This window comes from Strix aluco, chromosome 28 (assembly GCF_031877795.1).
Source record: "Strix aluco isolate bStrAlu1 chromosome 28, bStrAlu1.hap1, whole genome shotgun sequence".
Lineage (NCBI taxonomy): Eukaryota > Metazoa > Chordata > Aves > Strigiformes > Strigidae > Strix > Strix aluco.
In genome coordinates this window covers 4,392,469-4,416,638 of record NC_133958.1, presented here as the reverse complement: position 1 = coordinate 4,416,638, position 24,170 = coordinate 4,392,469, and the positions used below count along the sequence as shown (strand labels likewise).

At 41.0% G+C, this 24,170-nt stretch overlaps 1 protein-coding gene across 2 annotated transcripts; it reads left to right on the top strand.

Moving 5' to 3' along the window:
• Positions 1 to 23,191, top strand: LOC141916069 (disintegrin and metalloproteinase domain-containing protein 28-like). 2 transcript variants are annotated; one of them, XM_074808153.1, is made up of 24 exons: positions 1 to 117; positions 2,874 to 2,974; positions 3,617 to 3,693; positions 5,546 to 5,624; positions 7,372 to 7,448; positions 8,483 to 8,678; positions 9,083 to 9,145; positions 9,529 to 9,600; positions 10,146 to 10,315; positions 11,063 to 11,147; positions 12,359 to 12,489; positions 13,330 to 13,507; positions 14,014 to 14,103; positions 14,545 to 14,740; positions 15,420 to 15,522; positions 16,083 to 16,239; positions 16,906 to 16,986; positions 17,568 to 17,646; positions 18,577 to 18,667; positions 19,028 to 19,127; positions 19,397 to 19,462; positions 19,785 to 19,862; positions 20,855 to 20,917; positions 21,016 to 23,191. In XM_074808153.1, exons 1-24 carry the CDS (start codon positions 66 to 68, stop codon positions 21,046 to 21,048), a joined length of 2,418 nt encoding a protein of 805 aa, XP_074664254.1. In that variant the 5' UTR covers positions 1 to 65; the 3' UTR covers positions 21,049 to 23,191. The 2 variants fall into 2 exon arrangements, with proteins under 2 accessions (XP_074664254.1, XP_074664255.1); XM_074808154.1 differs by lacking the exons at positions 19,397 to 19,462; positions 19,785 to 19,862; positions 20,855 to 20,917; positions 21,016 to 23,191 and having other exon boundaries at positions 19,007 to 19,108.
• The last annotated feature ends 979 nt before the right edge of the window (positions 23,192 to 24,170 follow it).

The window sequence follows — 24,170 nt, the reverse complement described above, 5'->3', positions numbered from 1 at the left end:
AGGACTGCTCAAAGCAGAGCCAGCCTGGAACCCACAGAGACCACTGCTAGACAAGCACAACTGAGATGACTAACATACTTCTTGTTTCTGTTGTTTTGCTACATTTTCTCCAACAAGGTACGGCTTTTTTTTTTTTTTTTTTTTAATCCTTTATCAGTGGTTGCTATGGATAACTTTGCAGAGCTTTTATGAATTTTTAATTATTAACATGTAGATAATACTGAAGAACAGTGAATTAAAGCCATTGAAAAAATGGTCTTGCTGAAGTCAGGGATGTTTTTTTTTTTTCTTTCTGTTCAAAGCGATTATCTAAAGTTCTCTAGTTAGAGAATTATTTACTTGTGTGAAAACTGGCCATAGATTGCCTAAAGACCTAGAACTGGTTAGTTTTTTGAGCCAATTAAGAAAGTACTTCCCCTGTAAGTGAGCAGACGATTTATCCAGTTGGGCCAACTTATTAAACTGACAGCATTTTGGCTGTAAAAAAAAACCCCAAACTTTTATTTGAATTCAGATGATGACATTACCTGAATTAAAATAGTTACCACCCTTATTATCTGTGTGATACTTCAGGTTATGAGTATTCATATGACTTAACCTTAACAGACCACACTTTTTTCCACGTGCATTGTTTCTTTCAATTCATGTCAAAAGAGAACAGATTTTTTCGGAGCTTGGCATGCACAAGCATGCACAGGGTTTATAGACGTAATTAGACATGTAATTTGTATTCAGGCAGGTATCTTTACAATTTCATTAGTTGCACAGAATATCTGAAAACGTGTACAGTACTAATGCTTGAGGTGTTACAGATTTTGTTTCTTGACAAAACCAAACCTTCATTGTCAATGAAATCCTCACTAATGATTTTTCTTCCTGGTATAGGCTCTTGGAAAAGTACATCATTATTTGTTCTTTATTGGTACTTTTTCTAGCTGTTGTACAAAGCCCAAGAAATGTCTTTCCTCCTTAAAGCTACTGACTCAAGACAATGCCTGAAGCAAGACAAAGACAATATACTGAGTTGACTAAAAAAAAAACTACCTCTAAGAAACTATTCGTTCCAGAAAAAAACTAACCCGTTTTCCTCGAAATGCTCTTTGTATCACACTGCGAGAAAAGGACAAGTTTAGTTCCGAGTCTCCATTCAAATCTAGCCTAAACTTGAACCATCTGGGCTACAGTTGGCCTTGTAAAAAGAGTCTGCAACAGGGAGTGGATAGATAAAACTGGAGCACAGATCTCTGTTCCGAGAGGCCTAAAATATTACTGTGATCGTTACATAGGAACATACTTTAACCTCATGCAAAGACTAAGTCTGAAAAGCAAAAGATTTTTTAAAAGTAAACTTAATTAGTTGCTTAAAATAAAATATAAAACAGCGTTGTAACAGTAACAAACATGCACTTGGTGTCTGTTAACAGCATGTGCATGGATAGTTACTGTGTCAGTGTCATGGCTCAGCTGACGCAAGATACTTACTACTTACTTAGGACTTACTACCATTATACCATCACGCCTTTCTCTACAGCCCTCAGCTTTGTCAAGATACAACCTAGTTTATTCTGTAATAATTTTTGGAAAGGGTTTAATCAAATAAACCAATTATGAAGAATTAATCTGTTTATTTTACTGGAACAATTTGCATGAGGATGTGCTCTGTTGTTCCAGATACAGAAAATTACAGTAATTGGATGCCCCACTCTTGTAAAAATCTGGCCTTCAGGCGGACAATTAAACTGGGAGTTGCACTCTCCCTTTGTTGTTTGTGGTTTGGGGTTTTTTTTTCAAATACAGGCTCTTGTGCTTAGTGCTGAGCCCTCAAGAATTTGCCCATTCAGGTGAAATGACCTTTTCCAGGAAATTAAAAAGCTTAGGAGGCATGTAAAACTTGCTGTCGCCTTGCTGGAAGCTAACACATCCCTTGTACTACCCTCAAATGCTGTATGTCAGCTGCTATTATTAACTTTAAATGATGCAATGAATGCTGACCACCCCTGCAAGTCATGCCACAAATTAACTTTTGTCAAGATTCACTCAAGGCTCAGAAGCAGAAAACTAAAAGAAATACTTTTCATCAGCACTGCATTTCCTCAACAAGTTCTTTATAGCCACTGCAGACACACAACACAACTTACAAGACCAGTAAGAAGGGTTATGTGAGTTAAGGAATCATCTGAATTCCTTACCACCTTCAAGATTTTCTTGCTTTGTTGCCTATCACCTGTTATTTTTACCTAGCCTTGTTCAAATGCCTTCTCCAGTCCTTCCACTGTCATAAGTATGCAACCACCCCCAATCACGATTCAATAGGTAAGAGTGTACTTATTAAAGCATTGTGACAAGTTCTTATGTGAGAAGACCAGCTGAAAAGGAAAAATCTAGGCCTGGTCCAGACTTGTGGTGAACTGTATGAGTTTATTGGCTTACCTAGAGGCAGCCTTAACTTGCATGCCAACATGTGATAAGGTTTGGAGGTCACCAGTTTCACAGAACTGTATAACTTGATTCACGTCATCTGCAAAATGTGAAGACAAAGCTGGTCTAGCATGTTGGTACTCGAAACTACTGGTTGGTGCTGGGGAAAGAAATACAAGGCGAATTGCATAAAATATTTTGACACCTGGAAATAGCCAGGTATGTCAAGTCATCTGAAATCCAGACTGTAACAAACCTCGAGTTAGGTCACATAATGAGGGTGACTGCTTAGCAGACCAGATGAGCTCATGCCAGAGCAAAGACTACATGAGAAACGAGTGGTGCAACAGATGAAGGACTACACAGCCGACCAGAATCCATCTTGACAGACATGAAATATAGTGTTTAATAAGTTAATACTGTGTTTTCATAAATATACATCTGTTTCTCCCTAGGGAGCATGGGCAAGAAATTACCTGGAGTTGAGCAATATGAAATAGTTTATCCACGGAAATTGCACACAGTACAAAAAAGAGATGTAGAAACAAACAAAGAGGTATTAAAAGAGATAACTTTTTTTTTTTTTTTTTTCTGGGAGATGGGGAAGGTTTTCTGGAGTCAGAGTAGCCTTGGTTTTCAGGGGTAAGAGTCTTTGGAGCCAGACACTTGATCTTGCAAAATGAAATGAAAGAGAAAACGTGGCAGAGTGAGTCCATGTGTGGTAAAGACGGGCTGTGAGGTGTTACTTGGTATGCAGTGACGTACCCGTACGCTATCAGTGGGTCTTCTGTACTTGTATCTCTGCAGAGATGTAGGTTTTGATACTACTCAGACTTTGAATAACCTGTGGACATTTTAATTTGAAGTAAATTAAATCAAATCCTTAAAACTAAGCAGGCTCTTACATATTTCAAGAGAGTTATGAAAAGGTTTGAATTTAAGCATCCGCTTCGGCACTTTCCTGAATATGCAGGGTATGTGTTTATGATCGTAGAAATACATTTGCAAAGTTAAATTTCTTCCTCTAATTAAAAAATATGAAACAGAGTGACCTCCTGCTTATTCTGTAACTGCCAGAATACTTATTTTTGGTGGGAAGAGAAGGAAAAGAATGCAGTTGGCAACTCAGTAACAGGCAGCTCATAGTGAGGCCAGAAATCATAACAGTCCATATTCTAACACTTAAATCTGTTTACAGACAAAATACGATGACACAATGGAGTATGGAATCAAAGCCAATGGAGAGGAAGTCATACTGCACCTACAAAAAAATAAGTAGGTTCAGTTCAGTTTTTCCTTGAGCCTTATTCCTCACTGTAAGCAGCTCTGTAGGGCATTCAGGATACTGTGAAGCAGGACTTAGGCTCCTGTCAGACAGAGGTATTTTGGTAAATACAACCTTTCAACTCCAATGAGAGAAGAGGGGAGAGATAGCATCATGTCAGTATTTTGGTAACGTAAAATAACTACACACACATATGACATTACGATGATGGAATGACTTGTCTATACTGCTAACTGTTCACCCATTCATTTCTAAATGCCTAAATCCACTAAATGTTCAATGTTTTCATATTATTCACAAGTTTTCTGTGTCCATGGATAGTCTCTGGGTTATATTTATTTGTTCCATGCTGGTAGAAACTACAGAGAAGAACAAGAGAAATATCCATGAAACGGGGCCGTTGGCTCTGTTTGCTTTTCAAAAATGGAAAATAGTAGTAAGAAATGCTTCGGCTTCCAGCACTCCCTACCTTGACACTACTGCTGTTGGACTTTGAGTGGTCTAATATATACTGGCATTGACAAAATGCTTTATGGAAATTGAAAGCAGGAGAGCTCGCCTCCTTGGCTGAAGAGATTAACAGCATTTAAACCAGCCACGCAGAGGGTACGGAGAAGCAGCAGGCTTTGGTACAGAACAAAGCATACAAAGGAAAGTCCCAAACCGTACAGAACAACACAAAATAAAGCACAGCTGTGACTTTCTGCTTGCTGACTCCACCACAATATTTAACATGGGATCAAACAAATCTGCTTTAATAGGTGCTTTTCTAATGGCTGTGTAAATACAATTGTACTATAATCAGTTCCTGTTAAATATAGACTATAATTAACTCTTTGCCCCTGTATTAATCTAATCTAAATATTTGGAGGGGGGAAGGGAATTTATATTGTACTAAATCCCACTCTTTGAAAAGCAATAGGATTGTGGCAGTTTGGGGTAATTACCCAAACTGAAGTGAATGTAGACTTGTTTTGCTGCTAGCTTTAGTAAGACTACAGCCCTGGCTTAAAGTTAAGCATCTGCTTAGTGCTCTGCTGCATAGGAGCCTGAGCGCACAGAGCCTTGCAGGATTTGGCCTTCCACAGCAGATCACGTGTACACCAACCAGAAACCCAAAGGCACCTTGCCCAGTGGTGGCAGAAACACAGTCATTTATTCCATAGTCATGATGTCCTCCTTCAAAGGTTCAGGAACATGTATGTGTACAAAAATAGAGTTTATTTAGGCAAAAAAAGAAAAATCAAGTTCAGACAGAATGATTACAAAGATGAGAACTTGCTCTAGCAAAGTTATAAAAAAGCTGTGAGCAAAAGAATAGAGAGAATCTCTGAGTGTGTGCACATGCACACATACACGTATGCACATGTACACATACATGTATGCACAGGCACATGTGAAACAGGTGAGGCAGCTGTTCCATTGACCTAGATCTTTGTTATTTATCATCAGTGGGGGTGAACGGGGAAGAGAACAGAACGGTGCCATTTCACACACACTGTGGAGTGGTGGAAATGCCTACACAAATTGGAGGACAAAAGAGGATCAATCCTGCACATGTAATTACACATTTACTTTCAGATCTACTAGGAGGTTATCTTATACCAGTGAAATAAGTAGACTTTAATTGCTTTCTTATTTTAGAAATGTCCCTTTGTTTGAGTAAAGATTACAAACGGGCAGAATTCCCCACCCAGTAGCTTTGCTTCCCTAGTTTTTCAATACTAATAATAACCTGAGTAATCATTTGAATTCCCTACATACTTTGCGCATTATGCAATTGCCTCATTTCTAGATGACTACAATTTATTTTGAATAACACTTGCACTTGACTCTTTGCAGGCATCTATTAGCTAGAGACTACACTGAAACAGTTTATTCTGATGACGGTCGACAAATAACAACAAGTCCTCAAATCAAGGTAATAAAAAAAGGTTTCCTCCCCTCATACTTGCAGTCTTGCGGAAGTCTGTATGAGATTCACGGGTCCGTGAAATAACAGATGTATCAGACAGAAAGAAGAGATTTTAAATCAAGGTTCTAAGCACTGTAATTTAGGATGCCTCTGAAGGGACAGGGAAGAGGTGACTCATGACTTTGGCAGCGCTACACTGATTTGCACCTGTTGAGAATCCAACATAGTTTGTCTTTCAGAAAGGTGACCCCTTTTCACCTTAGTGGCTGATGAACACATTACCTGAGCTGAATTTCTCTCTTTTGTCAGGAAAGGGAGCGGAGCCAGAGCCATTCCACTGCCTGACTTTGCCCTCCTGACTTTGCGCAACTCCGTGACTTGCTTTTACACCCTGATCTCAGTGAGATCATAGATTCTGATAAAGACACATTTCCTCACTGGCTCAAATTACCACCCACGCTCACAGCAAATGCACTGCAGGTTACCCCAGGTGGTTTCTCTGAGCCATGACAAATCAGTTATTCAGATCCAGACACAAAGGAAGTCACTGTGGAAGGTTTTTTAATTAACTGTCTACCCATGGGTCTTATCCTCAACAAAGCTCTCACCTGAAGCTTTTTGTCCAGTGTCATGCTATGTGTTTTAAACACATGTAATTTGGAATACAAAGCCTAATATTCTTTGTCATGGAGCGATTAGCAGGAACAGGAGGATCTTGAGTGAAATAAGCGTGCATAAACAATTTCTTTTTTTTTTTTTTTGTGGAGAAAAATGCCATTTCTGATTGCTCGAATTACTTTCACTCCCTGAATGGATCCTGTGAAAAGCAAATAGCACTCACGCCTGGTTAAAGACAATCTCAAACAGGCCTACCTGTGCAGCTTGCTGAGTAAGGAATTCCTACATTTTGGATACTTTGTTGTGATCTCAGGAGCTGTTTCTCTTGCATCCTCAAAAGATGAAGAGTAATTTTCCCCTTCTTTCTCCAGTAGTTTTCACTTTGTTGATGTATTTTTCACTGTAAGGAAGTTAGCATGTTGTGATGGAAGGAAGACAAATAAACGGTGAAGTGAAATTGAGCATCTATGAGAAAACAAAAGGCACAAGCCATGCAGGTTTGAATACTGCCCAGCACATGTGTTATAGGTCTCTCTTAAGAAATCTGTTAAGGAAATGCTATGGGTAAAATTTTCCACAATACCTCAGTGACTTTGAAGTCTCTTTGAACACAGAAGTGTTCATTAGACCTTAGATCCTTAAGTCAATTAAGTCATGAAAATTTTTCCCCTAATCATATGTTTTAATATAATACATGCATTTTAATCTCATTGAAGTTAATGCATTTAATTGTTGGGTTAATATTAAAGGGTGTTTCCTTGAAATTTGGCCACAATAAAATCATTCAGTACGGACCTTAATTCAGCAGAGCACATCAGTATATGCTTGATTTTGAGCACTAAGTATGCATATTCTTATTTTCATGCACTGTTGTACCACCACGATTGCATTTGTCACAAGCTGGGTCGTTCTGTGTTGAAGGGTGGCAGTAACAGCACCGTAGGACACATGGAAATAGTCACCAGCTTCTTCCATTTTAAGACTCATCTCTACCGGGAGATTTCCTCAGACACTGTAGTTTGTGGTAGCTTGTAGCTAGTGCAGTTTGACTTCTGAAGTCACTGGATCTAGGCCAATTCATTGCAGTCAATGAGACATGGCCCAATTTGACAACGTATTTTTTCTTTCTAACCAGGATCACTGTTATTATGAAGGTTACATTCAGAATGATGTTGATTCCACAGCAAGCATCAGTGCTTGCAAAGGTCTAAGGTAAGGTGGAGGTTTGGTTCCCAAAGGGTACCAATGGCAGAATACACATACTCTACGAGGATAAATTTCTCCAATATAAAAAGTATCAAGATGTAAATAAGTGGTGTTATCTTTTATTCATGCTTACAAGGAAACTAGTTTACCAAAAAAAGGGAAAGAAGGGAGAAAAAGGTTACCTTTCTACTTCAGTTTCAGAGTTTATAAATTGGAAGCTAAAGAAACATCTATATCAGTAAATGTGTATGACTAATTCCATACCATAGCATTTGATGGTGTTTACAGTAAACATTTGGGGCTTATGCTTCTAAGCTGTAGGAAGCTCCACTGATGCTTCAAGAGAAAGCTACATTATGTTCAGTGCTACAGCAGTTACAGGGTTGGGAAGTTCAAGCTTCTGTATGAAAAGCTCAGTTGAAAAAGTCTGCTCATTTCTAATCACCAAAGACACAGTGGTATAAGATAAAAAGGCAAAAGGATGGCTCTTGAGTCTGAGAAGCTGCAGCAGAACATTTTCCTAGTGGTTAGTGGAGTTTGACCAAAACCCAGACTTTCTTTATGAACACTTCTTACATATCTGGTTGAGTTTCCATATTAATACAGAACACTTATTTTGACATTTGCTGCTCAAAATTATTCAAAACTCTTAATTCCTTTCAATATTTCAGCTTTTCATCTCAATTAAAGATAAAAACATATCTTTGAATTCCCCACTGAACTGAAATTCACTTTTCAAACAGCGCTGTTAGCACAAACCCCTGAAATTTAAATCTAATTCATTCCTAAATCAGTTTCTTTTTGACTTACAGTCTCCTACTCGGAGACTTCACTGACCACCCAGACCTTCCAATTGACTCAGAAGCTTGGATTTCTGTTTTTAAACTGTTGTACACTCTGCCTGCATGCTGCCAAACTGTCCCATTGCATCAGTGTGTGCAGTGGTCTGTACGCTTCAGCTAAATGCTGTTAGAGGTCATGTTGCTATCTTCACTCAGTCCTGTGGATTCAAAAGATCACAGTCTAACTCATTTTCTTAGTGGCTATTTTGAGACCCGTGGTCAGAAGTACCTCATTGAACCTTTGGGAGCTTCAGACAGAGACGAACATGCCGTCTATAAGTACGAGAAACTCCAACAGAAGTCCATAAAAACCTGTGGTCTAATCAACAATACCTGGGAAGAGGATTCAAATGACCCCATCAATGACATCTTCAAATCCAGCAACAGTCCCGAAGTAGGTACATAGTTAAGCAACAGTCCAGTAAGTAGCACATGTCAGAAAAGAAACTGCAGCCTCTGTGAGTAGCACAAGTCCCACTTTGGCTGGTGGCACCTCCAGAAAAGCAGCAATCGCAAACAGTGAAGCATAATCAGACCTTAAAGAACCAGTGTGAAATCTCACAGATCTGAGACTTCAGTCAGCAGCTGAGTTAAGCCCTCCTGCATGTACTAGTAGGTGCCCATGTGCATCTTTAAACATACAAACCTAGCCTACCTTTCAGCATCTTAAAACAAGGCTGTCCCATTCTAAATGACTCAGCTAAAGAAATACCCTCATAACTAATACATGGCTTTGAAATTGCAAAGGTTGAGGCTGAAACAGGCCTTAGAAGTCATTTAAATGTATCTTGTCTTTAGATGAAAGCCTACCTGAAAGCAAAAAAGTATCTGGAAGTTTACATAGTTGCAGACAATACTTTGGTGAGTATTGAAACAATTTTTTCTCATTTAACCAGCTAGAGGCGAGCTTTCCAAAGCAGGTACTGCTCTTACCCCTGGGCTCCTACCACAATTACAGTGCTACTGACTTTGGCTTGGAACAGGATTTCCTAATGCCGACTGATTTTAAAAATCCACCTGGAGATGATGAGAATTCAGAAAACACCGTACAGTGCCTGTCCTCTTCTGCATAGATACACATTTTAAAAGGGCCTGATGTTGAAACACATTGTCTGATAAAACAGCACATCAAAAAGATAATAATAAGTAGACCAGGCACGGTGTGGTTTGCAATGCCATCTTCCGTGGGATATTTCTTTTCTGATAAATCTCTTTTTCCTAACGTACTATATTTACTTTTTTAGTATAAGAAGTATGAGGAAGATGTTAAAACTGTAAGACAAAGGATATTTGGAATAGTCAATTACATCAACAAGGTAAGACCAAATACAGCAAAGTGAAATTCAAATAGAAGAGATTAATATTTTTTTTCTTCTGCAAACATCATGAATTGTCATTATTACATGTAGGAAAGAATGAAAACTGAACTTCATTGTAATTTATGAAACAAATTTAACACTGTTGATATTATCCTGTTCTTTGCCTTCAGATATGAGATTTCTGTAAAGGAAGATTTAGACTGTATTTTCTTAACACTTATTAAAGCAAATGACTGAAATCCTTTGAAAAGAATGAAGTGATTCTTGATTTCTTTTGCAAGGCAAAAATACTGCTGGAATTTTCACATATTTTAAAACCATTTTGATAGTTGTTTAAAGTGTGGGGGAATACAACAGTTCGTGTTTTGTTTGTTGTCTTTTTGTTGCCTTTTTGTTGCAACTTCAAAGTGCAGAAAAGCTTAAATTGGGTCTGGAGTGGACTATATGGCAAGTGACAAAAGTGAACCAAGTACCAGGACAAGTGTTTGTTTCAGAAGTCTGTGTAACTACATTTTTACAACAACACTGTTCCTCTGCTGCAGGTTTATAAGGCCATAAATATCTACGTGGCTTTAGTTGGCCTAGAAATCTGGACAGATGGGGATAAATGCCTCCTGAGTAGTGCTGCAGGGTTCACTCTGGACAGTTTCTCAAAGTGGCGTCTATCAGATTTATCAAAGAGGAAAAGAAACGACAATGCTCAGCTAATCACGTGTGTATCGTTCTCTTTCGTATTTGCATTTCCAAATATGTTCAAGGAATTCGTTCTTTAAAAATTGGTCACCAACCAGTCAGAGATGCTGTCTATACTGAACTAGATTTCATGCTTTCCAATAGCAGGTTGTACTAATTCTAGGATAAGAAGATAAATGCAGGGTCTCTTCTCTTGCTTTTATTTTCTTCATGGAGCCAACTACCTGCTAGGACATAGTATCTAATCTTTCCATCTGAATCCCTGCAAAAACAGGCAATGTAAACTTTTGCTACATCTCTTTTCCCTGCTCTGGTCAGAGAACAGTTGAGTGTCCTGAAGACTGCAGGACAGTCTAACAACCTAAGGAGCCATGACATGACATTTAACAGCTGGGAAATGCCCGTTGCCAAAGTAAACCAGCACTCACTTCGCTATTCTGGCTCACGTTCAATGGCCCCGATTCATCTAAGCACTTTGCTACCTTCAGAGCACTTCATCAAGCTCTTTACGCTGCAACAGATGCTTTAAGTCTGATGAACCGCAACATAATTTACATAAAAATTTAAAATGAAAAGTGTATTCAATTGTTTTCTGATTTGCGGTGATCTTCAGCATGTCCTCAAATATTAAATCAGGGATGCAAACCAGAGCTGGAAATGAGTATATGCTTAAAGCCCTCAGCCCGGTTCATAAAGCAGACTTGAACTCAGGTCTCCTTCCTGGTCACATCATTGCGTTTCACTGTGCCTTTCTTCTTCCTTGCAGAGGCTACGACTTTCAGGGGACAACGATTGGATTAGCCTTCCTAAAATCCATATGCAGTGATACATATTCTGCAGGTATTATTCAGGTCTGATTTATTTTATTTTTTAAAGGCTTTGCTATATTTTTTACTCAACTAGCAAAGAAGGTTTATGAAAATTTTGGGGGGTACGACACTTTCGGTTCTCTGTCTGGTTCATATCATTATTTTATTAGACTGTAGAAATTCACAGTCAGAGATTTTAGTTTAAATGAAGTGCAGAGGGTAAAGAAAGCACACACAAAGCATGGTATCTGTGTTATCTAAATGCCAACATCAAACTCTGACACCTGTATTTGGAGTACCGGGCCCCAACAGAGTCAAAAAGAGAGAAATGAGTGATAAGTATCATAAAGTTCCCTGTTTCGAGCAGGGAATTGGTTCTGTCATAACACATATCATCAGTTTAGCCATAGCTGTCTAAACTACTGTACTTAAACTTCAGCCTAAAGAGGAACACAGATCCAAAGCTTTACCAACAACACCAGGAACAAAACTGCTGCATCCAGCTTCAGAGGCCGGGCTTGTTGGTAAGAGGAATAACCCACGTTATTCCAGCTTTCCCACACCACAAGTAAATCCGAGGATGATCGTAAAACCAGAATGCTTTTCGAGGTGGGGGGATGCATTTTGTACCAGCAGAATTTGCAATGCTGTGCTGGAAGAGTATGACCAGTACGCTGTGTCTCATGCTTCATGCATTTCCACTACTACCTGCTATTTATCCATCTGGATTTCACTCGGAAGAGCAGGACTTTTCCTCCCTCCCACCAAGCAGCACAAACCATCCAGCTAAGAATGAAGATGGAGCACAGCATCTGCCTTTCCTTTCTGTGCACGTACAACACTACACAATAGTTACCTTGGTGTAATGAGTAATAATTATATCGCACCCACGTAATTACCCTAAGCACAGAGACAGCTATCCAGAGAAAGGATTAAGAGTTTCAGATGTTCAGTTCCCCTTAACACTCAGTTGTTACTTGGCAGCCTAACTTCCTCATGTTTATTTAAAAACTAATTATAGCAATTTACTCATGTTCGTTAGTGGCATCATCTCATTGCTATTATAATATAATCCAACATAAACTGTGGAATAGATGCATGCATGGATTGAACAACATATCAATCCTTACATGGCAGTGAGGATCATTTCACTAGAAGAAAAATTGTTCTATTTCTTAGCCACATGGCTCCTCTGATGTTCCTACTTGTTCTAAAATACTCATAGAAATAATAGCCTGTTCTTACCTTTACAGGACCATAACAGAAATGAAATTGCAGTTGCAGCCACCATGGCACATGAGATGGGACACAACCTTGGCATGAGTCATGACACCGAAGCCTGCACGTGTAACGCTGAAGTCTGTATCATGACAGATACTGTCAGGTAGGAGTTTGGATAAAAAGGTGAGAGCGTTAATGCACGGGGCAGTTAAGGATGGGCTTTGGATAAGCTGTCAGTGTCCAAAATGGAGTAGGAATTATTTTTGTTCTCTGAAATTATTCCATTCAAATTATAGATAAAGAAGAGAAAAATGGAGAAATTCCAGGCCCTTGTAAGATATTCTCAGACAGATACATGCACACCCAGATGTCCACCACCCCCAAAAACCACCCCAAACCAAACAAAAAACCCCACTTTATTCACTTTTGCATAACATCAGCTTTGCATGTCTGGTGGGGGCTATCACATTAAACCATAACTTCTTCCTTACAATGACAACAGCATGGAACTGCCGTGGTATCTCAGATGAGAGAGCTTCCCCACCAAGATTTACCTAAAGTATATTTTTGATCACTACCCTGAAGATGTATCCTGTGAAAAGCACACAAAGTGCTCGCACTTTCAATAAACACCCATTAGATAGGAATTTAGTTCCATTTTCATCTCTAGTTGAACACCCTGAGTCTCTGCTGGACGGCCCAGTGGAAAAGCCCTAATGCCTGAAGCATCCAGGCAGAAATCGTGTAGACCAGGCTTAAATCTTTGAGATGTGGGATGTATTATATGCAGTGTTTACATTTAGTACATTAATTTTTTCTGATCTGTTTGTTTCCACTATTTTTTTTTTTCTGCTATAAGTAGGAGATAGCCATTGTATTTATTAATATATGTATTTGGAAAAATGGTTGCATCCAATAGTTTGGGGGGTGGTCACCTGTAAAGGGTATTGCTTCTCCTTGCCTATGCCAATCCTCACGTAAATCCTCCTGTTTTCTCAAACAGTTCTATCATCCCCAAGAAATTCAGCTCTTGCAGCCTCCAGAGTTTTGAGAAATACATGTTGAGTGACATGCCAAAATGCTTAACAAACGTCCCAGATATAAGCAGCATCATTGCACCTCCATCCTGTGGAAACGGCTTTGTGGAAAAAGGAGAGGAATGCGACTGTGGTACTCCTGAGGTATCTGCATAAGTGGGAATAAACAATACTTGGAAGAGGCAAAGAGTTTTATTCAGGCTTTACAGTATCTGGTTTCTGTTAGTGTCTGAGGTGGCCAGTTCAAAGGTAGCTGAAATATTTCTGTGGAAACTGTGGTCATCAAATTGCTGATCTGCAATATAGTCACCTCTATAAAGTGCATGTCAAATGGTGGGAAAGAGGACTGGATGGTTTGTCATGCTGTGCTGACAGAGAACTGGGAATGGGGAAGAGCCATAAGTACAAAACCATCTCAGCAGAGAAATAAGCAAGTTCCCGCACAACTTCTATCAGCACTTTCATAATCAAACACACTTTGTGTCCTGTATGCCCTCACTCACACCGGCTGCACGGCTTCTAGTGAAAATGGTTTTCAGAAAGGCAAAGTGCAGGTCCAAGACATCCCTCTGTCCCTCGATAACCCAGTGCAGGGCGGCGGGGTGAGGCCGCAGGCAGCACCACAGCTCTGATTGCCGCTTCTGTCCCAGGAGTGCACCAACGACTGCTGCGACCCCGAGACCTGCAAACTGACAGAGGGTTCCACCTGTGCCCACGGAGAGTGCTGTGAAAACTGCCAAGTAAGACTCCTTTTAATCTCTAGCTTCTCATTTTTTGGGGTATATGTTTTTTTGCCTGTGAAAAAGCAGTAATACACCTTTCCAAAGAACCATCCCTCTTTCCTTGTAATTACTGACACGGCACTGTAATGACAAGCACACTTTGTCCCTCCCAAACTACAGCACAACTACCAATTCACTCAATCTTTCAACATCCTGGAGAAATGAACATTTTGATTACCCATTTCCTCCTGGAAAAAAAAAGCTGAGACACAACCAGGCCAAAATCTTGTCAATTGACAAAATCAACTTTAAATTCGATACCCATCTGGCCCCTCCTGCAACTTGTACAGTGAGGATGGGATTTGTCTCCCCTACCTTTAGCTCTCTAGTTCAGAGTGATTTTTAAATGGCATGGAGGAGCGGTGTGTTAAGTGTGGCATTGCTTTCCCCCCACTTCAGTATAAAAAATCAGGAGCTATTTGCCGAGCAGTTAAGCATGACTGTGACCTGGCCGAGATGTGCACCGGCTTTTCTGCGAATTGTCCAGCGGATCGATTCCGGGTGAACGGATATCCCTGCAACTACGGGGAAGGCTACTGCTACATGGGAAGCTGTCCCACCCGAGAAAACCAGTGCAAAGCTGCTTTTGGACCACGTGAGTACAAGTTGGCATTGACAAAATAAAGTTGCCTAGGATGAAGGAGAGAGGCAGAGGCAGACTTGGTCTGCTAGAAAATCAAAGACCTTTTGTAAATCATGAACAGAATATCTATATGAGTGAGTTCTAGCTTGTAGCATACATTTGATTATTTTTATATTTACACTGTGATTATGATCGTGCAAACTGAAGCTCAGAGCACACAAGGCAATATATTTCTAGAAAAATGGGAAGTGGTAAGTGTGTTCCTCTTTTGCACAATGCTTTTAAGATAACTTTGAAATGGAGCTGGGTGAGTATTATTTACTTGATAGCAAGAGGAAGTGTCTGTATTTCAAATTAATGTCCAGATGTAGCATGCCTTCGTGTTTCTGAATGTGTGTGATGGCTTATCCTCTTCCCAGTCCTAAACCATCTCCATTCCTGATTATACCCCTTCTCTTAGGCAAGGTCTACTGGTTTGTACTGGATAGAGAGAACACACAGGATAGGTTCTGCTGTGTGTACACAGTGACATTGCAGAATTAATTCATGAAGTGTCAGAGAGAATCATTTAGGCCCACGGGTAACTTCACTGGGAAAGGCCATTTCCTAAATAGGTAAAGGAAACGGAATATTGTGGGTTCTCACAGGCAGAGAATCTAAACTAATCCCGTTGCATTTTTCTCTTTCACAGAGGCTACTGAAGGTCCAGCTTCCTGTTACCGGATGAACGAGAAAGGGGTATATTATGGATACTGCAGAACAGAAAAAGGTAGTCACGTCCCGTGTAAAAAAAAGTAAGCACTGTGTTACAGAATTTCCTGGGATTTGGGAAGAGAGACCATTCCTATTCAAATTAAGAGAGAGAAGCAAAGAGCACACTTTTTTAGATGGCCCATAGCTCCATGTGTCCCTTCTTGTTCAGTCTGAATGTTGTGGTAAAGCCAATTCTAAGAAAACTAGCTTCCAAACTATGAGATGAGTCTGAGAAAGAGCAAGTGTGTACATATATATGTGCAAGCCTGCTTGTGAGGATGACTGCGTGTGCGTGCATGCATGTGCAGGTAAGTACAGGGAAGGGATTTTTGGATAGGGAACTTGAACCTCAGGTGAACCTCAGAAGTTGAAGGCAGGTCAGTTAAATACTAATTTCTGCACATATCTGTGGGTTCCCTAATAAGCTCAAGAGAAATTAAGAACCTGACACCTTCTACTCACAAACCCTGAAAACACCACAAACCAAAAATCCTTTTCTTTGGAGTTCCTGTACACAACAAATTCAAGCTGGAGGACAGAGCAGCTCAGATCGCTTTGCTGTGCCGTGCCATTGTTCTAGCAGCTCTTGTTCTCCTTCCAGAGATATCATGTGCGGGAAGTTGTTCTGTACTGGGGGGAAGGAGATGCCTCGGGAGGGGAGCCTGGTGACTTTTGAGTCCTGCAAAGCGAGTTTTCCTAGAAATGGAGGAGCAGACCCAGGGATGATTCTCAATGGAACCAAGTGCGGGAATGGGATGGTTAGTAGAGAACAGCTTTTCTCAATTTTTCCCCCCTTTCAGTCTTGTTTATATCGTTAGTTCTTTCACCAGACAAGCAAGATTTTAAACCGGAGAAACTGAACTTGACACTAAACTTCTGCTGATCTGATTTGCCATACCTTCTGCCTTACACTTATTACAAAGCAGTAGCAAAGCAAACACAAACAGCTATCGTTCCGATTTCCTTATGCTTGACTGCTGTCTTACTATTTTTTATATGTGGCAATGGAAACTTACCTTCATATGAAGGGTTAAAAGATCATACATATATTACTATTTTTAATTATTTCCATAATGGATGTGCTAGGCATCACTGAGTGCTATTTCCAATTTCTTTGCTATATATTTCTACCTGGGGGGGGAGAGAAGGATGGAGGATTGAAGAGGAGCGGAAAGGAGTCATGTCTGTACATCTTTGTCATTCCCCTTTGCTATAAAATACCCAAAGGTCGAATGAAAAATTATACCCACATATCAAACTCCTAATGGAGGTTTCAGTGATTTGCAGACCTGTTTCTATGTCTCCTTTTACTCTTCATCCCTTTACACAATAGTGTGCAAGCTCTGCACGCTCGGAAAGCTTGTAAATCACTTTGTTAACATTTGCCCTGTACGTTTTGTTAACATTTGCCCTGTACATTTCAGGTGTGCAGCAATGGAGAATGTGTCTATGCTGAAGATGTCTTTAGATCAACCAACTGCTCTGCCAAGTGTACTGGACATGCTGTAAGACACAAGCATTTGATACTATTAACACAAAAAAAATTATGCATATCAGCTACAGACCTTATCGGTGACAGTATTTAAGTCATTGGGATAGGAATTTGCAGGAAGCTTCCTGTATTTTTATGAAAGTAAATCTAATCTGATATCGCATCCATATTTTTGCTAAGGAGATCACAGGAGATGGACACAGATTCTGTCTGGCCCTTCCTCTGAGCCACAGTATCACAGCTATTCTCTTTCGGGTCATCTCCTGTTTTGGGAAGATAATTGTGCTCATCTTACTTGAACAGAGACCTACAGATGTAAAGACTAACTCTGCTGCTTTGTGCCTTGTACTGAAGCTTTCACTGCAGAAACACCTGCAAAAGGCACACGATGGCAGACAATCAGGTCTGGCCTTTACTGTACAAAACTGCTCCTCACTCTGCTAAATTTTTGTCCAAGTAAAATGAGAGAGGGTTTCCCAACCAAACTTCAATAAGCTTATCAGGACCCTGGTCCAGAGTTGCTGAAACTTTATGGCATCACAGCTTCACTCATTTTTCCAACCTGAAGATATTCCCGGCTTTGTGCTTCCCTAGGTGTGTGACCACGAGTTGCAGTGCCAGTGTGAAGAAGGCTGGGCACCACCGACCTGCGACAGCTCCTCAGCGCTTACCAGTAAGTGCTGCATGGCCACACACTGGGCACTGGCACCTGCTGGTGGACACGGGTGCCTTAGCTCCAGTGAAACAGCCCCGACTTGCACCGGGTGCCAGAGTGTTTCAAATATTGCATATCTAGGTCTTGGATTTCTGCACGCCTTTAAGTCGCTGCAGCTTGTATGAATGACTAGAGCAAGCTATTTTTCTTTCTAACCTGACAGAAGTGATGCACCCAGGAGATTATTTAGAGTAGTAGGCTTTTCCTTTCTCCATCCTGTGGTAATGAGCACACCCTATTAGCTCACTGTCAAATTTGAGTGGAGGCAAGCTCCCAGAGGTTTTCATGTGAGAGAGGCAGGCAAGTTCATTTCTTTCTCATCTGCACAAGGCTGGCCTTTAACTGATCTACCTCCGAGGGAAAATACTTTGTGTACAGATTTCCATGTGTTTGGGGGAAAAAAAAAAATTTAAGCCTTTGTTATTAAATATTTCTGTCCTCTTCCCACACTCACTAGAGCACCATCAGCTCTCAACATTGTGGCTTGGTTGAGGCTTCAGAATAGCTTTGTTGAAGGAAAATTATGAAGCCTTACTTGTATACAATGCCAAAGGCCTGCACCCAGTTTTGGGTAACACCCTTTGAGAAAGAGGAGAAGAATGACAATGAAATGATCTTTGAGGATAGAAGGAAAGGGCTAGGTTTGTTTAGCCCAAGGACAGCTCGGGCAATAACCACAGTCTTCAAAGATGGCAAAAATGACAGGAATACATTCCTTTCCGTCACCATTTGTGGCAGGAGAAGCAGCCATAAGCTTGAGCAATAGTGAGAACAAATAGGGTCTAGACCTTGTGAAAAAAATTACTTTGCCAATGGTGGTGATGAGAAACTTCTTAGGAATAGTGAATCTTTTAAGAAATAGCAACTTGTGTTCTCTCTCCCTGACAGGCTTCGCTATTGTTGCCAGTGTGCTGGTTGTCCTCGCTGTCACCACAACTGCAGCAGTGTTGCTTATTCGCTTCCAAGTATTCAAGAAGAGGTAAAATTCTTACCCCCATTGAGGAAAAACTACCCCTAAAGCAAAGCAACTTCTAAATAGGTTTTAAGCTGGGGTTTTCAAAGGGGGTGGAGGGAATCAGACACTGGAAAGCCAAGAAAGTTGGTCCATGACCTTTGTTGAGCTGTTTCAGATATCCCATAGTTGGGAGAGGACTAAAGACTTGAAACTGTAGCTCTCGGGATTAATCTTAAAAAATTAAAATAAGGGGGAGAAAGAAAGAAATAAAGGACATGGCTATGTAACACAACAAGAGGAGTAAGGCAGGCATTTATTTTCAGCAAGTCTTTTTTTTTACTTCAGTCAAGGTAAGATTTATAGTTGTATCTAAAATTTGCATAGCTTCCAGACCAGAAGGGGACCTGGAGCCACAAACCAAGTCTTTGTGGATCAAGAACAAAGACACAGAGAACACCCTGTCCTGGTGGCACCTGCCCAGAAGGTAAGAGCAGGGAGGTGCTGGGTCAGCTACAGTCTCCCTGAGACTGTAACCGAGGGGTGGAAACATAAAATTCACCAGCCAAAGTGCACTACACTTCCACGGGGCTTTCAAAACACTTGTCTGGAGCTGAGAGGACAGTGCTGCGAATCCCAGCATGGGGAGGGAGTGGGGAAAGCACATGGCACTAAGTCCCTGTGTAATCTGTCTGCAGTAAAGGGGCATACAAATGCACAAGGACTCCATCTGATTTAACTGTTCCCTGTTTTCAGATGAATGATAAGAAACTTCTCCTTCCTGTACCTCCGCTGCAAGAGAACAAACCACAGTTTCAAAGCGTAAGCACTTCTAGATAATTTCTTTGCTTTCATGTTGGCTTTGGGGAAGACAGCACAGACCAGTTCACACCGTGGTGGAGACCAGCAGTGACAATCTGATCCCAAAGGCTGGGGAAATGACTGTGCTCCAGATAAGGCCCTGCATGTTTTCTCAGGACCAGACAGCATAAAGCATCCTTGCTTCTGAAATGAATGCATCCTTTTACCCCTATTAATGCACCTTATATATAGAACACAAGCCTGCAGGTTCCCATGGGAACATGTGGATGCATACATAGTCTGTATATAGGGTCAATATGGTTTATATTCTCTTCTTTTACAGCCTGTCATAAGGCCAAAAGGTCCCCCACCGCCTGTTCCTTCTATCAAACCAGTCTCTTCCCACAGAGAAGAGATTTTTGTAAGTATAACCCTGCAACTTTTCACATCCTTCATCTGAGTTGCAAATGACTCTCAGATGCCAATTAGTATTTTCAGTTTCTGGCTATGATTGAAAAAAAGTACATCAAGAGATTCAAACCCCGGTAGGGTAGGAATCACCTTTTTTTTGCTGTGCAATCCTACACTGCACAAAATACTCTTAATCTGTGCCAAGGAGCCCTGTAAGCCATCACAAGCACATCTCATTAGCAATAGTACATGGAGTCCACACCAACGGGGACTCCAGGTGTAAGCACAAAGCAAATGATGCGCTACTACAGATGTCTGCAATGGTCCCTGCATTGTGGAGGTGTGGCAGTCTCTAAAGATGCCACCTGTGAGGGGATCTCCACCCATGTGCATATAAATATATATTTTGAATTCTTAAAAAAATTTTGGAAACCAGAAGAGTAGGAATATTTGCCATTAATAAACCCAAAGCATCCTACTTAAATGAAAGTATCTCCCTCAAATATTTACCATCTCAGCACTTGAGCTCCCTGATACAAGGGTGTAGAAACCATCCTCACGCTAGCAACATAAGTGCATGGTACTGCCTGCATAAAGAATGAGGGATCAGGACTAAATAAAAAACAAAACCAAACCCCCACCTATCAGCTTGATTATAAAAACCACACTTAAATCCCACTGTCTTTACATCCTCAAGATGCATGTGATCAGCTTTAGCTTCCTAAGCAGTCTACCTGAGCATGGATATTCGATAGAGAAGAATTTAAACATTGAGAATAGTTCAGTGCTCTTCTGAAACAGGAGATTTATACCCTCGTGTATTTGTGTTATTGTGCCTTCTTGTATGGGGGCAGATTAATCTAATTCATGCCAGGTTTTTCCACGAGGAAGATGCTGTAGTAAATACATGAAATAACAGTAGCAGCAGCTGAGGTCTGCGGAGGTTCTGCAGCTGCTCAGACAGGAAAGCCTAATGACGTTTAAACTACATTTTTGTTATAGGCACCAGAGAGAAAACCTGCTCATTTCCCAGTTCCCAAAGGCAAACCTCCACCTCCACCAAAGGTAACCCGAGTTCAAATGTGAATAGCAATTCTTTTGGGATGTAACTCGTTGAAACTGCACCAGGCACACTGTGATTCAACTCTTTCTTTTTCATGTAGGCTTTAAAACCTCCAGTTAATCCCAGAGTATGAAGCTTCTGAAGTAGGGCTGATCGAGACACCTGAAATTTTCAGGGACAATTTGTTTGTCCCTTGATTCCTCCACTTTTGGCAAAGGCAACCAAGATAGTCTTCCTGTTCTTTTTAAGAAAAGAGCAACTAACTGACAGCTGCTTTGATAGAAAAATTTTGGTTTTCAAACAGCAAGGAACTCTTTGGTGATGACATCAAGCTACTGCCCGAAAGGAAACAAAGCAGAATCGCTACTTGCACTGAGGTGTAGGCTGGGAGTAAGTTTTGAAAGCTGCTTAACACATCCTAACTCCTAGGCCACCACCATAAGACGTGGCTGCACTGGGATGCCCTGCATCTGCTCTGCTTTTCTGGGTGCAGACCTGAGAAGATCAGGGGAAGTACGGCTACTGCATGGTTGTAAATTGTAAACTTCCTGTTCCCTTTCTGGATCTTTGCCAGCCCCTCTCTTCAGCAACAGACCAGACCTTTTCCTTCATGTGCAAGTTGCAAATTCTGGAAAAAGAAAAATCCTTCCTGCCCTTTGGAGAAAAGTTTGTGTCCTCAAGGCCTGAACTAGCCTTGGAATAGTAAGATGACACACTGGAAATGCATTGATTCTGGAAAGATCCGTTTGGATCGGATTCTCTCATTAATCCTTAGATTACCTGTTAAACAAGATTCCTCTGTTGAGTAGGTAGAACTGGAGATACACTCAAAAGCAAAGTACACAGAAGTCAAACCACTTGCTGCTTGCAAGTGCTCCCAGAGCTCAGGCTGTGCCAGTTTAAAAAGAGCTCCAGCTGCCACCATTGCACTTGGACAGAAAAATTTAGAAAAGCACAGTCAACAAAATCCTTAATCATTTATTTCATTTGCCCCTCAGCTCCAGAAATATCTGAGTATTTCTCCCTTCCAGGACATACACGCCTTGGTGTTTTCGTTTAATTGCTCTTGCACCGGGGTGTGTTATTGTAAAGTTGCTAATGAGAACTAGGCTGGGCACAGGGGTTTGTTATTGTGGGACAGCAGCGCAGCATGAGGCTTTGCACACCGGTTTATTACTGAGGGGTTCTTCATTCGTTCTGGCCTGTTGGCACCAGCATTGTTGACACTGTTGGCCTGCTGGCATAGATCTGCATGATACTGTTGGCATTGATGGTAATAATACTGTGAGGGTGCTGGCACTGATGCTATTGTTACCGTTGGCACTGATATTATTCATGTGGTTGGCATCAATATTTTTAAGTTAAAGCACACAGAAGTGTTTTTCAAGGAACAAAAATTTTACCAGGGAAGGAAAACAAAAAATAAAAGAAAAAGAGAGAGAGAGAGAAACAAAATTGCCCTGGACCCAAAGTACTCAAGATTTTATAGAGGTTCCAGTTTGAACTGGATTTGGGTTTGGCTCAGGATCAGCATCGGAACACAGATCCAAATCGATTACGTTGTGGCTCAGGAAGGCAGTTTCCAGCCCTTGGGCATAGTGGCTTTGCTAGAGAAGACCACGTGGCTGCCAGAGAACCAAAGCAAGCTCTGGGGCCAGCATCGTGCGTACTAACCTCTACCTGTACTTGGGGCTGACCAGCACTATCAGGACTTTTAAAAAGCCCGATCCTCAGAGGCCCTGAAGCCTTCTACTCCAGTTTGTGAACCAGCTCACACCTGCTGAAATCCTGATCCACAAAACCTTGTTTGGGTACAGAACACGTAACTGTACAGTCACTTTTCAAATGCAGAGCCCGTTATTTCGGTGGCCGTTACTGCACTGCACGCTGCAGATCCATTGTCTGCGATACAGAAACGCATCTCAAAACCCCACTTCTTTTGGGCTAGGCTTGCTTCGAGGTTGCAAATCAAGTACTGTGTGCTCTGCAAAACACAGATGTGATGAAATTACAGTCTTCAGTTTGAGGTGGGCTTTTTGTTTTGGGATAGATTTTTAATGGAAGAGCATAGCTCTCTTCCACTTTGCATAACTGCTTCTTTGAGTGAGAAATGGATTTTAATCTATCTGTGTTTGACTATGGTGTAAAGATTCAGAATTTATTTTTTATTAACTGTAATTAATGTATTTACAAAGATTTCTGTATTAGAAGTATTCTATCTAAACTGGAGGTAGTTATTTTGTTTTTTAAAGGTCATCATTTGCACATGAAACACATGACAATGGTGTAAAGTGGGATTATTTATAACATTGCCAAATCCCTAAAACTCCCCATTTGGACCAAAAAGATCATTCACAGGTATTGTCAAACCCTGCCAATTTAGCCAGTAAAGCTGAATTAAATTTATAATAAGGGTTGAAAAGTTACTACATCACAATTTTTCTGCCCCCTTGAAATCTATTTCTTCATGGTTTCCAACCTTTTCCACTTCATGAGCACTCAAGATATTTTCCAAGGATATAGAGATTTGAAGCAAGCTGAAGTCTAGGCACTTGCATTTTGTTAGTTACCTTTCTAAGATTCAGCTCCCAAACCACGGAGCTTGGGCTTGTTTTCTGCAGGAGAAAGTCAGTATTCTGTCTGACCTGTACAGGCTCAAACCTCCTTAATATCTGAACACTTTCGGTAAGCACAGCCTGCACCCCAGCACCCAGGCAGAGTGCGAGGGCTGTGCTGAGAGCAAGCATCCATCTTCAGCAGTGACTCGCTGTAGAAACCCAAGAAAAATATATAAGAACACACCCCTAGAGCAGTGCGTGATTTACAGCTTTTCTTGGCCCCACATCCATAGGACAGGTGATGGTATCTCCTGCGATGGAGCATGTCTGTCTGTCCAGCCGGGCCTTGCACAAAGGGCTCGTCTGTGGGTACAATCCATTGTTCCGTTATGCAAACGTGACATCTACTGCCCAAAAGCCTCTACTGCAGGAGGAAAGGGAACCCAAGAAAACTGAAGACATCTTCAGTGCTCCAACTGCCCAGAGCTGCAGTAGGTAGCCCCAGAGGGCTAGCACACACCATCACACGCACTTCCCTCTAGTCTCACACTTTTCACCGAGTTGCGATAGTTTGATCCGGGTCCAGCTGTTCCCTTATTGCTGGTTCGGGGTCCCTTGCTCCTCGTGATTTGCCACACACACGGTACAGCGGAGCAGCAAGCTCACCCGCTGCCAGCAGATCGTAAGATAATGAAGG